This window comes from Syngnathus scovelli, chromosome 3 (genome assembly GCF_024217435.2).
Source record: "Syngnathus scovelli strain Florida chromosome 3, RoL_Ssco_1.2, whole genome shotgun sequence".
NCBI classification, from domain to species: Eukaryota; Metazoa; Chordata; class Actinopteri; order Syngnathiformes; family Syngnathidae; genus Syngnathus; species Syngnathus scovelli.
Window position 1 is genome coordinate 30,933 of NC_090849.1, and position 14,758 is coordinate 45,690.

At 47.4% G+C, this 14,758-nt stretch overlaps 1 protein-coding gene across 7 annotated transcripts in view; it reads right to left on the reverse strand.

The window, feature by feature from the left end:
• LOC125994536 (syntaxin-binding protein 1-like) overlaps positions 1 to 14,758 on the reverse strand; it is a 114,454-nt gene that overhangs the window by 23,271 nt on the left and 76,425 nt on the right. For all 7 annotated transcript variants that reach the window (XM_049763880.2, XM_049763879.2, XM_049763878.2 and 4 more), the window contains one exon: positions 13,883 to 13,968. In XM_049763880.2, coding sequence (XP_049619837.2) covers positions 13,883 to 13,968 — 86 coding nt within the window. The remainder of the gene's footprint in view (positions 1 to 13,882; positions 13,969 to 14,758) is intronic.

Here is a 14,758-nt window from a genome sequence, read left to right on the forward strand (position 1 = left end):
AAAGGTTTTGGCCTTTAGTAGGTAAAGCATGGATATTCAAAAAAAGTTTTTTGAAAACAAATGCATTTATTAACAGTATTAAAAAAAAAAAACATCCCTAAAAAACTGCTATCAGTGATTCTCATAAAATACGACACTGTTATTATGAATAACAGTCTCCATCACTTCAGTGCCTGCAGGTCAGATTAATGAAAGATGCTTATCTTATGAGATCACATCAAACGGCAAACATTCTGACCAAATATATCATCTTGAAGAATCGGTGAAAGCATACATCCAAATAAAGTAATCAAAACGGCAACACGGTGAGGGGTATCTGAAAATCAGAGCAGAGTTTTAACTCACAAACACCTGGTAACAGAGGTGAGGAAACGGGAAACACTTCCTTAAAGTAAGCCTTAAGAACTTTACAGGTTAAGATTAGTCACAAACAGGTGGTGCATCAATGTCCTTGAGCATCCTGCATTGTTTGAAAATGAGAATTGTCGCTAGTTTCAATCCCTGCTATTTGTACAGATCATATTCAAAATGCATTTTTTTACAACAAACTTGAAAGCCTCCCCTTCATTTTCAGTGGGAACAGTGTTGTTGGTCTCCCTTTTTTTGCTAGTGTGTTATAGTCTGGAGTAAAATTTGTTGTGGCAATTCTTAGGTGATATCCGAGGTGTTGGTCCGTTAACCTAGATCTGTGACGGGTTGATGTTGATGTTCATGTGGCTGAACGTCATGTCGCGTACGTCGAGCCAAATTGGCCACTCTTTTTAAACACTCGGCACTCAGTGTCCACCTTGCTTTTCCTTGGGCGATTCATTTTAATGGAAGGATTCCAGGGGAAGGTTTGTGGGTGGCTTTAGCGTACAACTGTATCCGAAAGCTCGGCGCGCAAATTACAAGAATGCTGTCGTCACAGCCCACGCTCTAAATTCGGCACTGATACAAATAGAGCGCGAGTGCGCCATTTCCATACTACTGAGTACGTACACGCACTTGTGAGTGTGCACCGAGCTTTCTGACACGGCTTCCGGTAGTAAATGCGCAGGCGAGTGGTTCCCCATCTACTGGGGAAACGCAGTCATTGCAGGCAAAATGACCCAAAAAAAATGTTTAATAATACAATTTATTTAGGGTTGGCGGGCCAGATTAAACGGTCCCGTGGGCCAGATGTGGCCCGCGGGCCGTAGTTTGCCCAAACCTGGTGTAGAATAACATATGTGTGAAGGCCATCGCCTTCACACAATAATAATAATAGAGAATGGTGTAGAATAACATATGTGTGAAGGCCATCGCCTTCACACAATAATAATAATAATAATAATAATAATAAAAGAGAATGGTGTAGAATAACATATGTGTGAAGGCCATCGCCTTCACACAATAATAATTGTTAGGGTTTTCCAGGTTATCTTTATCATAGGATTATGTTGGAATGTAGACTATAATGATTAACCAATCTTGTCTTGCTCTCACAACGCAGTAAAATAGAGTGGTTGCTTCCTCTGCTTGATTGACCAGCTGCAGAGGAAGCAATCAAAGTTCTTCTGTTTCCCACAACATCGTAAAACACCCCCTGCTCTGATCTTACCAGAGGCCGGGGGTTCACCAAACCTGTCCACTCTCACCCCCACTCTGTTCCTCCTAATAAATATGCCCTTGCAGGAGGGAGAGTCCAGACCTCCATTCGAACATCGCTGCACGCACAGCGACGAATGGACTCTCCACCTGCAGGTGTCTAAAAGGACTTACTTGTCTCCCGTGTGGTTCTTGCAAAAATAAGTTGGAGTGAGCAAATCTCTAACATTTTGGTGCCGAAACCCGGGATCCCTCATACCCGCTATCTGGCTGACGAAGGAGGACGTGTTGCATTGTCGACAAGCCAGCGTCCATTAGGAGGACCTGGAGAAGAAAGTCCTGGGAAGAGAATTCTTCGCTGGGCCAGCATCTTAGGTCTGCCTTCGTCTGACAGAGGTGGATTGACGGGACCCGGCAGTGCAACGAACCAGGGGACAAGTAAGTTAAAGGCCTGAAGTTGTGTGATTGTGTTGTTGTTTGTGAAACGCGGAAAAAAAAAAAAAAAAAAAAAAAAAAAACAGGTGCACGAGAGATACGGCTTTGGTTTATCCGAGCTATGAGATACGGCTTCGGTTTGTCCGAGCTATGAGATACGGCTTTGGTTTGTCCGAGCTATGAGATACGGCTTTGGTTTGTCCGAGCTATGAGGCCTAAAAAAAAAAGCGCTGGAGTTTGTGTGATTGAGTGTGTGACTGGTAGGATAAATTGACTAAAAAGCAGTTCTAGCGTTGATCCACGGCAATAAAACAGGCTAGTAATCTGTTGAAAGGTCAATTTAAACCTGCATTGAGGATCCTCAAAGAAAAAACCAAAAAATTGGAAAAACAATTGGGAAAAAAATTGTAAAACCTTAAACTACTAAAATTAAGATGGGAAATAAGAACGGTAAATCTCTTGGTCGGCTCTTCTTTGAGATGAGAAGTTCATGGCAAGTAGATTTCTTAATTGTATGCAATACATGCTGAAGTGGAAGAAAATGTATGGAGTACAAGGAAATTTGAAATGTGGAAGAAGTGGTAGAAGTGCTAGAGTGTGGTTGAAATCTTCACAAAGAGATGAGAACGAATTCAAGAGACACAAGCTAGACAGATGAAAACTGATGCGGTCACAAGTGTTTGTCAGACCAGGAGACAATAAGGCCCCTGTGAGCTGGTGCAAGGCCACAGCTCAAGGCGCGGCTCAAGCAAGGGGCAAGAGGAGTTTCGGTCCTATGCAAATGATGTATCGAAATTTAAAAGATCTGAAACCTCTCCCATATGACAGCAAAACATGTCATTGTCAGGTTATAAAAAATCTTTTTAGATTATTAGAAGTCCTGTCCATCCAAGAAGTATGACAATGTATGCCCAAATTACAAATGACTAGAGCTCAAATTGTGTTACACTAAAGTTAAAATATGCAAATCAAGTGGTAAAGAAATGCAACTTGCTTCTAGAAGATATATAAATAAAATTAGAATGTGCTGTCCTCGTGTGCATGGGAGGGACCAGCTCATGATCGACCACAGGAAATGGCCAGCCTGTGACGAATCATTGGTGCTGGGACCTACCTTCCGCACGCGAGAGCTGTGCATGTGTGTGCGTATGTGTTAAAGTTAAAGTCCCAAATTGATGAAGATTGGCTAAACTTTTAGTATAAAGAAATTTGCTAGACTGTTGTCTATTCAATTTACACCGCAGAACAGAAACAATTTGACAGAAAAAAAAGTCTGTTCGCGAGCAGAAACTAATCCACACTAGTGCATGTTAAGTGTCGAGCCCACATGAGAAATTCGAAGGAAAAAAAACACAGAACATGCTTTCAGGAATTGGAAGAAGCTAAATTGTGAATTTAAGATTTTTCAATGCTACATTTAATAGGAATAATTGATTGGTTGTGTTATAAGATTATACAAAATTCTAAATGCAAGCTAAATCTGAGAGATTGAGTTCTTCAAATTTAAAAACAAAGAAAAAATTCAGATTAATTTGCCAATTGTTTGTTTTAGTTAAGTTTTTTTTGAATTGGTGGATTGTTCTACCAGGAAACCTGAGTTGAAAATGATATATGAATGTTGTGTGGTGAGCTTGGATGAATTGGGACCAATGGGATAGGAAGACTCCTTTTTGGAGACTGTGTGAGATACATATGATGAGCATTGATGAATGATTGCCTGAATGAAAGGTTGAATGGTTGAAGTCGTTGGCGACTACTATGGAAAATTAGTAGAGCGACTTTGATGAAAGAGTGATTTTGAGCAGGTTGAATGTTAGAAAGAAACACATAGCTTTTGGGTTGATAATTAACTAGAAAAAAAACTGGAGAACCAGTAACACATGTAGAAGATGTGTGAACTGAGAAATTGAGAAGCGTTTTGGAAAGAAAGTCAAATTAAATGATGATGGAATCGTATGTAGTAAAGAACGCATTCTCCCAAAAACTTTGTCAAGGTGTGAGGCATGGGCGTTGCCAAGCCTCAAAAGGAGGGAGTGAGTAGGACAGATAGTGGAAGATAGTAATAATACAACACTTTATGACAATGAATTTTCGAATACATTTGGTGTTATACTGTGGTAATTTTTTTGTTCTGGTATAGATAGGTTAGAAACACGAGAGATTTAGAGGTTCAAAAGAAAGACAGAAAACGTTTTTGATTTGGACAATTGCAGGCTAACAGGAACATGAGAACGATAAGAACTACGAGGTGGGATCCAATTTCATTGGGGAGATTGAGAATTCACAGCACCATACTCTAGGTCACATTTTTGAGCAAGCATGACAATAACATGTGAGAGGTCAAGACATACAGATCAGGGCTTGATGTGTCACGTCTCGTCCCCAACTGCTCCACTATGTGTCTGTTGTCTTGGTTTCTGTCTGTGTGCTCGCCCCTCCCCTCCTGTGTGCCCATGATCAGTGTGATTGTTCCCACCTGCCTCTCGTTACCTGTCGTGTATAAAAGTCCTGTCTGCCCCTCACTCCCTGTTCGGATCATTGGTATTGGTTGCTGCTGATTTTGGTTTTGGTCATTGGTTTTGGTTGCTGTCGTTCGGTGTTGTCGTCCTGTCTTGGTGCCGTCATGTCCTGCTGTCTTCTTGTTCCACGTCCCGGTCAGTCAGTCAAGTTATTGTTTAAGTCATGTCAGTTTACCGAGTCTGTATTTTGAGTTGCTTCAATAAACCCTGGTCCAAGCTGCACTTGGTCGTCCTGCTCCATGCCCCATCCGTTCGTGACAGAATGATCCGACCATCACAGCGACCAGCGCTTGGACCCCCCCCACACCACCAGCTCCCGCTGCGACGCACAATCCACATCCGAGCATGTTCCAGCGCCATGGGCTTGCAGCCGCCATCGGATCTTGCTCCAGCGACGCCGGACTCACGGCCGCCATCGAAATTCCCCCCCGGCGCCATCGGCTCCGCGACCGTCATCAGACTTTGTTCCGGCGACGCTGGACCCGCGGCCGCCATCGGAGTGCTTCTGGCGCCAGCGGCTTTGCGGCCGTGATCGGACTCTGGTGCCACGACGCCGGACCCACGGCCGCCGTTGGAGTGCCTCCCGGCGTCATCAGACTCACGGCCGCCATCGGGCTCCACCCCAGCGTCGCAGGACCCGCGAACGTCAGCAGACATCCAAGCCAGCTGCGTCGGACCCGCGATTGTCCCTGGCTCCACTCCCACTGCTGCGGCGCGTGATGGCTCTTGCCGCCGCGCACAGCCCCGCCTTCCGAATGCCGCCGATCACGGTACGGACTTTGTGAGTGGCCGCCGATCGCGGTACAGACTTCCGGAGTCGCCGCCAATTGCCGTACGGACTTCCTGAGTTGCCGCCGATCGCGGCACAGACCCCCAAGTCGCCGCCCGAGCGCGGTTCTGTTCCCCGAAGTCGCCGCCCGAGTGCGGTTCTGTCCCCTAGGTCGCCGCCCGAGTGCGGTTCTGTTCCCCGAAGTCGCCGCCCGAGTGCGGTTCTGAAGAGTTTGAACACTTCCTAATGATTCCCTTTAACCAAAGACTATTTATGACAGGGGCGTTCCCATTTATTGCCTCCTGGTGTAAAAGAGATTGTCTTATCTATGCCTTCTTTCTCCTCACACGCTCGCACCCACACAGGGTGCGCACACACACACACACACACACACACACACACACACACACACACACACACACACACACACACAAAAAACTAGGGGAACCAACCCGCACTCGGGCGGCGACTTGGGGAACCGAACCGCACCGCACTCGGGCGGCGACTTGGGGAACCGAACCGCACTCGGGCGGCGACTTGGGGAACCAAACCGCACCGCACTCGGGCAGCGACTTGGGGAACCGAACCGCACCGCACTCGGGCGGCGACTTGGGGAACCGAACTGCACCGCACTCGGGCGGCGACTTGGGGAACCGAACCGCACTCGGCGACGACTTGGGGAACCGAACCGCACTCCGGCGGCGACTTGGGGAACCGAACCGCACCCGGGCGGCGACTTGGGGGACAGAACCGCACTCGGGCGGCGACTTGGGGGACAGAACCGCACTCGGGCGGGGACTTGGGGGACAGAACCGCACTCGGGCGGCGACTTCGGGGACAGAACCGCACTCGGGCGGCGACTTGGGGACAGAACACAGAACCGCACTCGGGCGGCGACTTCGGGGACAGAACCGCACTCGGGCAGCGACTTCGGGGACAGAACCGCACTCGGGTGGCGACTTCGGGGACAGAACCGCATTCGGGCGGCGACTTCGGGGACAGAACCGCACTCAGGCGGCGACCTAGGGGACAGAACCGCACTCCGGCGGCAACCTAGGGGACAGAACCGCACTCCGGCGGCGACTTGGGGGACAGAACCGCACTCTGGCGGCGACTTGGGGGACAGAACTACACTCTGGCGGCGACTTGGGGGACAGAACCGCACTCTGGCGGCGACTTGGGGAACAGAACCGCGCTCGGGCGGCGACTTGGGGAACCGAACCGCGCTCGGGCGGCGACTTGGGGAACCGAACCGCACCGCACTCGGGCGGCGACTTGGGGAACCGAACCGCCCTCGGGCGGCGACTTCGGGGACAGAACCGCACTCGGGCGGCGACTGCGGGGACAGACCCGCACTCGGGCGGCGACTGCGGGGACAGAACCGCATTCGGGCGGCGACTTCGGTGCGGTTTGGTTCCCCAAGTCGCCGCCCGAGTGCGGTTCGGTTCCCCAAGTCGCCGCCCGAGTGCGGTGCGGTTCGGTTCCCCAAGTCGCCGCCCGAGTGCGGGTTGGTTCCCCTAGTTTTTTTTTTGGGACGTCGGGAGCCGTCCCTTGTGGGGGGGGTATTTTGAGTTGCTTCAATAAACCCTGGTCCAAGCTGCACTTGGTCGTCCTGCTCCATGCTCCACCCGACCGTGACATGATGTGGAACGCAGACCTCGATGAGTTGATTTTCAATAATGATACTGAAGACAACATACTGTCCGATTAAATTGGAACTATAAATAAAATGTAGCTCAAAAATAGGATGAGTTGCAGGATTTACGATATAAAAACGAGACCGCTGTTATTAGAAGAATTTGAAGTTTGGTAAACAAACGTTACCAGCAAATTGATGGAAGCAGCTACATTTGGAGATAGTCTTACAAGTTTGATGTCCCAGCCTGTCATTCTCAGTGTCAGGGTCCCTGAAACCCAATCCAAGACTTCGCCTGCAGCCGTGAACAACTACAAAATGGTGCCTGGCTCTGAAGCACCTTTGACCTTTGGCGAAGGACAAGAAAAGACTGCTGTTGTGCTTGGAGGGGGACAAGTACACTCCGGAGGAAATACAACATCCTCGGGGACGGAAAAGACAGTGAAAAACGGAGGAACTCACAATGATAAAAATTGACTAATTTGAACAATGGACTCATTCAAGAGTGATGGATGGGGTCGCTCTGAAGCAACAACAAAAGAACACCAACTTGAGAGGGTGAAGTGCGGCAAAAAGATATGGACTTGGAGTGTCCGACGACCAAATCGCACTCCTTGCTACGGCGTTACCAAATTTGGTGAAGCTTGGTTCAAAGTGGAAGGGAGGTTCATTGTGCACTGAGTTTGACAGAACTGAGGAGATTTGATAAATAAATAAATAAAAATTTGAAAAATACGTAGGGCTACAGAGAAAAGCATTATAATCAGAGATTGAACGGATTTGGATAAAACAAATAGGCTAAAACGGTAGGAAACAAGAGCAAGATCTTTTATTTTGTGTGTGTGTGTGTGTGTGTGTGCGTGTGTGTGTGTGTGTGTGCGTGTGTGTGTGTGTGTGTGTGTGTGTGTGTGTGTGTGTGTGTGTGCGCACCCTGTGTGGGTGCGAGCGTGTGAGGAGAAAGAAGGCATAGATAAGACAATCTCTTTTACACCAGGAGGCAATAAATGGGAACGCCCCTGTCATAAATAGTCTTTGGTTAAAGGGAATCATTAGGAAGTGTTCAAACTCTTCCCGCAAACACTCCTATTTGCCAGTTAAATGGGCACTACAATTGACTATGAGAGTTGCAAGCAACAGATGAAGAGCAGTCCTTGGCAGATTATATGATCAGGACGCTCAAACTGTGTCAAAGACAAATTTACTGCCGCCTGATCTTTCCTCCTCACAGGTCGCCAACCCCATCAATCCAGGAGACTGGGTCTACATCAAGGTCATCAAAAGAAGGAACTGGGCCAGCCACGACGGGAGGGACCATTCCAAGTCTTGGTGACTACACATGTTGCATCCAAGGTTGCAGGACCCACAAATGCATTAACGACGACTGCTCTCCAGGAGGAAACTGGATGGGAGCTTTGGACATCACCGCTGTGTGCCAGGATGAGAGAGCCGTTTTCAAGGTGTAAGGGCTCTACTACCAACATGGCTGCACCATCGGACGGGATCTACTTCATCCAGAAGTTCAGAGGCACTGCCTCACCTGCATCCTATGGGTGCACGTGCCTGTTCAGAACGGATCGTGGTTTTGTGGTCACAAGAGTTGTCCGATGCTGCCTGCCAACTGGACACGAGTGTGTGCGCCAGTGTGTGTGACAGACCACACCTACGACTAGAACATCATCAGCTGACGAAAACACGAGCCCATATACAACTTCTTAGACGTGACAGACGTGATAATGATAATGAGACGTGGATTGCGTAGATGCTGTTCGGTTGAGCATGTTTTACAGAAACCTGATGATTTGACCATCGAAAATGCTTCGCAAGTGATGGATACAATGATGTACTGTTTCTGTGTTTTTCTTTTTGTGTTTTATTGATAGCATTCTGGTCGCCTAAGGCAAAGGGACCGTGTAAGAATTTTCCTGCTAATAACATCTGGCCGGCAGGTTTTTTGCTTACACAATAAGTTTGATCTGGGCTGTTGAGGTAATGCCTCATCTTCACTGGAAGGTGTTGCTATCATTGTTTGTTGTTTTTATTTTTACTATTCTTCTTTCTTCATTATACATGTATATATGTTTGTTTTACTTGTCTTTGTTGTTTGGGGTGACAATCATATGATAAAACAGGAGGGAGATGTTAGGGTTTTCCAGGTTATCTTTATCATAGGATTATGTTGGAATGTAGACTATAATGATTAACCAATCTTGTCTTGCTCTCACAACGCAGTAAAATAGAGTGGTTGCTTCCTCTGCTTGACTGACCAGCTGCAGAGGAAGCAATCAAAGTTGTTCTGTTTCCCACAACATCGTAAAACACCCCCTGCTCTGATCTTACCAGAGGCCGGGGGTTCACCAAACCTGTCCACTCTCACCCCCACTCTGTTCCTCCTAATAAATATGCCCTTGCAGGAGGGAGAGTCCAGACCTCCATTCGAACATCGCTGCACGCACAGCGACAAATGGACTCTCCACCTGCAGGTGTCTAAATGGACTTACTTGTCTCCCGTGTGGTTCTTGCAAAATAAGTTGGAGTGAGCAAATCTCTAACAATAATAATAGAGAATGGTGTAGAATAACATATGTGTGAAGGCCATCGCCTTCACACAATAATAGAGAATGGTGTAGAATAACATATGTGTGAAGGCCATCGCCTTCACACAATAATGGAGAATGATGTAGAATAACATATGCGTGAAGGCCATCGCCTTCACACAATAATAGAGAATGGTGTAGAATAACATATGTGTGAAGGCCATCGCCTTCACACAATAATAAAGTAGAATAACAATGTGTGAAGGCCTTCGCCTTCACACAATAACAATGTGTGAAGGCGAAGGCCTTCACACAATAAAGTAGAATAACAATGGGTGAAGGCCTTCGCCTTCACACAATAATAAAGTAGAATAACAATGTGTGAAGGCCTTCGCACTATTGTTATTCTACTTTTTCCGAAATGAAAGAAAGGAAAAATGAAAAAAAAATCAATGATGATAAATGATGCTGAATAAAATAAATGGGTAAAATGATGAGTGTTAAAATGATAAGCAGGTAAAATAAAAAGGGAAATAAATGATGATAAATGATGATAAATGAAATAAATGGGAAAATAATTGGGAAAAATAAAAAGGGAAATAAATAATGATAAATGATGATAAAATAAATGGGAAAAATGATAAGTGGGAAAAATAAAAAGGGAAATAAATGATGATAAATGATGAATAAAATAAATGGGAAAAATGATAAGTGGGAAAAATAAAAAGGGAAATAAATGATGGGAAATAATGACAAATAAAATGAATGGGAAAATGGTAAACGGGAAAACTAAAAAGGGAAATAAATAATGCTAAAGATAAATGGGCAAAATGATAAACAGGAAAACTAAAAAGGGAAATAAATGATGATAAAGATAAATGGGGAAAATGATAAATGGAAAAACTATAAAGGGAAATGAATGATGATGAAGATAAATGGGAAAAATGATAAGAAAAATAAAAAGGGAAATAAATGATGATAAAGATAAATAGGAAAAGAGTCTTCACTTTCACACTAATAATAATAAAGGACATCAATAACAATAGTGTGAAGGTCTTCACCTTCACACTAATAATAATAAAAGACAGCAATAACAATAGTGTGAAGGTCTTCACCTTCGCACTAATAAAGGACAGCAATAACAATAGTGTGAAGGTCTTCACCTTCACACTAATAATAAAGTGAATGGAGTAGAATAACATATGTGTGAAGGCCATCGCCTTCACACAATAAAGTAGAATAACAATGTGTGAAGGCCTTCGCCTTCACACAATAACAATGCGTGAAGGCCTTCGCCTTCACACAATAATAAAGGACAGCAATAACAATAGTGTGAAGGTCTTCACCTTCACACTAATAAAGGACATTAATAACAATAGTGTGAAGGTCTTCACCTTCACACTAATAATAATAAAGGACAGGAATAACAATAGTGTGAAGGTCTTCACCTTCACACTAATAATAAAGGACAGCAATAACAATGGTGTGAAGGTCTTCACCTTCACACTAATAATAATAAAGGACAGGAATAACAATAGTGCAAAGGTCTTCACCTTCACACTAATAAAGGACAGGAATAACAATAGTTATCTTCACCTTCACACTAATAATCCATCCATCCATCCATCTTCTTCCGCTTATCCGGGGTCGGGTCGCGGGGGCAGCAGCTTTAGGAGGGACTCCCAGACTTCCCTCTCCCCAGCCACTTCATCCAGCTCATCCCGGGGGATCCCAAGGCGTTCCCAGGCCAGCTGAGAGACATAGTCTCTCCAGCGCGTCCTGGGTCGTCCCCGGGGTCTCCTACCGGTGGGACATGCCCGGAACACCTCCCCAGGGAGGCGTCCAGGAGGCATCCTGATAAGATGCCCGAGCCACCTCATCTGGCTCCTCTCAACGTGGAGGAGTAGCGACTCTACTCCGAGTCTCTCCCGGATGACCGAGCTTCTCACCCTATCTCTAAGGGAGAGCCCGGACATCCTGCGGAGAAAACTCATTTCGGCCGCTTGTATCCGAGATCTCGTTCTTTCGGTCACGACCCATAGCTCGTGACCATAGGTGAGGGTAGGAGCGTAAATCGACCGGTAAATTGAGAGCTTTGCCTTTTGGCTCAGCTCTCTCTTCACCACAACGGACCGGTACAGGGTCCGCATTACTGCCGACGCTGCACCGATCCGCCTGTCGATCTCACGCTCCATCCTCCCTTCACTCGTGAACAAGACTCCAAGATACTTGAACTCCTCCACTTGGGGCAGGATCTCATCCCCGATCCGGAGAGGGCATTCCACCCTTTTCCGATCGAGGACCATGGACTCGGATTTGGAGGTGCTGACCCTCATCCCGACCGCTTCACACTCGGCTGCGAACCGTTCCAGCGAGAGCTGAAGATCACGGCCTGAAGAAGCCAACAGCACCACGTCATCTGCAAAAAGCAGAGACGCTATGCTGAGGTCCCCAAACCGGACCCCCTCAACGCCTCGGCTGCGCCTAGAAATTCTGTCCATAAAAATTATGAACAGAATCGGTGACAAAGGGCAGCCTTGGCGGAGTCCAACCCTCACTGGGAACGAATCCGACTTACTGCCGGAAATGCGGACCAGACTCTGGCATCGGTGATACAGGGACCGAACCGCCCTTATCAGTTGGCTCGGCACCCCGTACTCCCGAAGCACCCTCCACAGAACCTCCCGAGGGACACGGTCGAACGCCTTCTCCAAGTCTACAAAACACATGTGGACTGGTTGGGCGAACTCCCATGCACCCTCGAGGATCCTGCCGAGGGTGTAGAGCTGGTCCACTGTTCCACGGCCAGGACGAAAGCCACACTGCTCCTCCTGAATCCGAGGTTCGACCTCCCGACGGACCCTCCTCTCCAGCACCCCTGAATAGACCTTACCAGGGAGGCTGAGGAGTGTGATTCCCCTGTAATTGGAACACACCCTCCGGTCCCCCTTCTTAAAGAGGGGAGCCACCACCCCAGTCTGCCAATCCAGAGGCACTGTCCCCGATGTCCACGCAACGTTGTAGAGGCGTGTCAGCCATGACATCCCCACAACATCCAGAGCCTTTAAGAACTCTGGGCGGATCTCATCCACCCCCGGGGCCTTGCCACCGAGGAGTTTTTTAACTACCTCAGTGACTTCAACCCCAGAGATTGGAGAAACTTCCTCAGAGTCTCCAGGCCCTGCTTCCTCAATGGAAGGCGTGTAGGTGGAATTGAGGAGGTCTTCGAAGTATTCTCCCCACCGACTCACGACGGCCCGAGTCGAGGTCAGCAGCACGCCATCCCCACTGTAAACAGTGTTGACGTTGCACTGCTTCCCCCTCCTGAGACGCCGGATGGTGGACCAGAATTTCCTCGAAGCCGTCCGAAAGTCATTCTCCATGGCCTCACCGAACTCCTCCCACGCCCGGGTTTTTGCCTCAGCAACCGCCGAAGCCGCGTTCCGCTTGGCCATCCGGTACCTGTCAGCTGCCTCCGGAGTCCCGCAGGCCAAAACGGCCCGATAGGACTCCTTCTTCAGCTTGACGGCATCCCTTACCGCCGGTGTCCACCAGCGGGTTCGGGGATTGCCGCCACGACAGGCACCAACGACCTTACGGCCACAGCTCCGGTGGGCCGCCTCAACAATGGAGGCGCGGAACATGGTCCACTCAGACTCAATGTCCCCCGCCTCCCCCGGGACGTGGGAAAAGCTCTGCCGGAGGTGGGAGTTGAAGCTCTTCCTGACAGGAGATTCTGCCAGACGTTCCCAGCAGACCCTCACAGAGCGTTTGGGTCTGCCAGGTCGGACCGGCATCTTCCCCCACCATCGGAGCCAACCCACCACCAGGTGGTGATCAGTTGACAGCTCCGCCCCTCTCTTCACCCGAGTGTCCAAAACATGCGGCCGCAAATCCGATGACACGACTACAAAGTCGATCATCGAACCGCGGCCTAGGGTGTCCTGGTGCCAAGTGCACACATGGACACCCTTATGTTTGAACATGGTGTTCATTATTGAAAATCCGTGTCGAGCACAGAAGTCCAACAATAGAACACCGCTCGGGTTCAGATCAGGGGGGCCGTTCCTCCCAATCACGCCCTTCCAGGTCTCACTGTCATTGCCCACGTGAGCATTGAAGTCACCCAGTAGAACGATAGAGTCCCCAGAAGGAGCGCTCTCCAGCACTTCCTCCAGGGACCCCAAGAAGGGTGGGTACTCTGAGCTGCTGTTTGGTCACACTAATAATGTATTAGATATTTGTTGCTATTAGCTAGCAACCAGATCCGGGTTACCTACTGCTGTCAGCTGGGATAGGCTCCAGCACGCCCACAACCCTCGTGAGGACAAAAGCAATTAAGAAGATAGATGTATGGATATTTGTTCAATTGCACTACTATCAACCGGATATAAAATATATAATATTGTGATATACTAACCTTGATGGAGCATTGTGTTTCGCTGATGCCTGTCTCTGCGAAATGTATGGGTATTGCTTGATGTCAAGTTTATCCTCAATGGCATCCTGTTGGAACACAAGGTAAATGTCCTGACTTTGACAGATTTTCTTCTAACTCATACTTAAACTACCAATAATGGCTGTTCAGCTGACATACTGCTAATACCTGCCAGACAGTGAACCATAAATAAAATACTCATACATACATACTCAAATTAATTTACACACAAATAACAGTTTTGTCAAACAAAACGGACGGACAGATAGACTGACAGACAGATTAGAATGAAAGTATGAACAAATTTTATGGGGCATAAAGTCGTTTGTCTAACTGGAGTTTCCATAGCATGACTGTTAGAAAAATTGTATATATATGTTATCATGCGTTCTCTAATGAGTACTTATTCACAATATTACTGTTCAGTATGCTTGCTGCTTTGCCTTGCTTATTCTTATCTTGTACAACAGAACAGAAGGATTACGGCTGGGTCAGGGGCGAGATGACGGTTGTGTCAAACAAGATGCTGCTGACAGCTCAGCGTCCACCAGAACAGATCGTGAAAACAACACGTCAAACAATGCGTCACGAACCTTCTGATCTTCCTTAAAGAACGTCACTTTCTCTTTTTATCTCTCAGAATATCGCTTAAACTGTTTTGCTGATATAGCCATATCTGCACGCAACACTTTGTGCGTTACTTTTTGTTTCTTACGAGACGAAGCCACAATCTCTTTCCCCCCCCCCCTTAAGGGCTAATCGTCTCACACTGTGGGTAGGGCATTCCAAATAAAAAGAGCGAGGAGTGTAAAACAGATTTTTAGTGTAGTCGGATTGCTGTAAGTCTGATTGCACTCC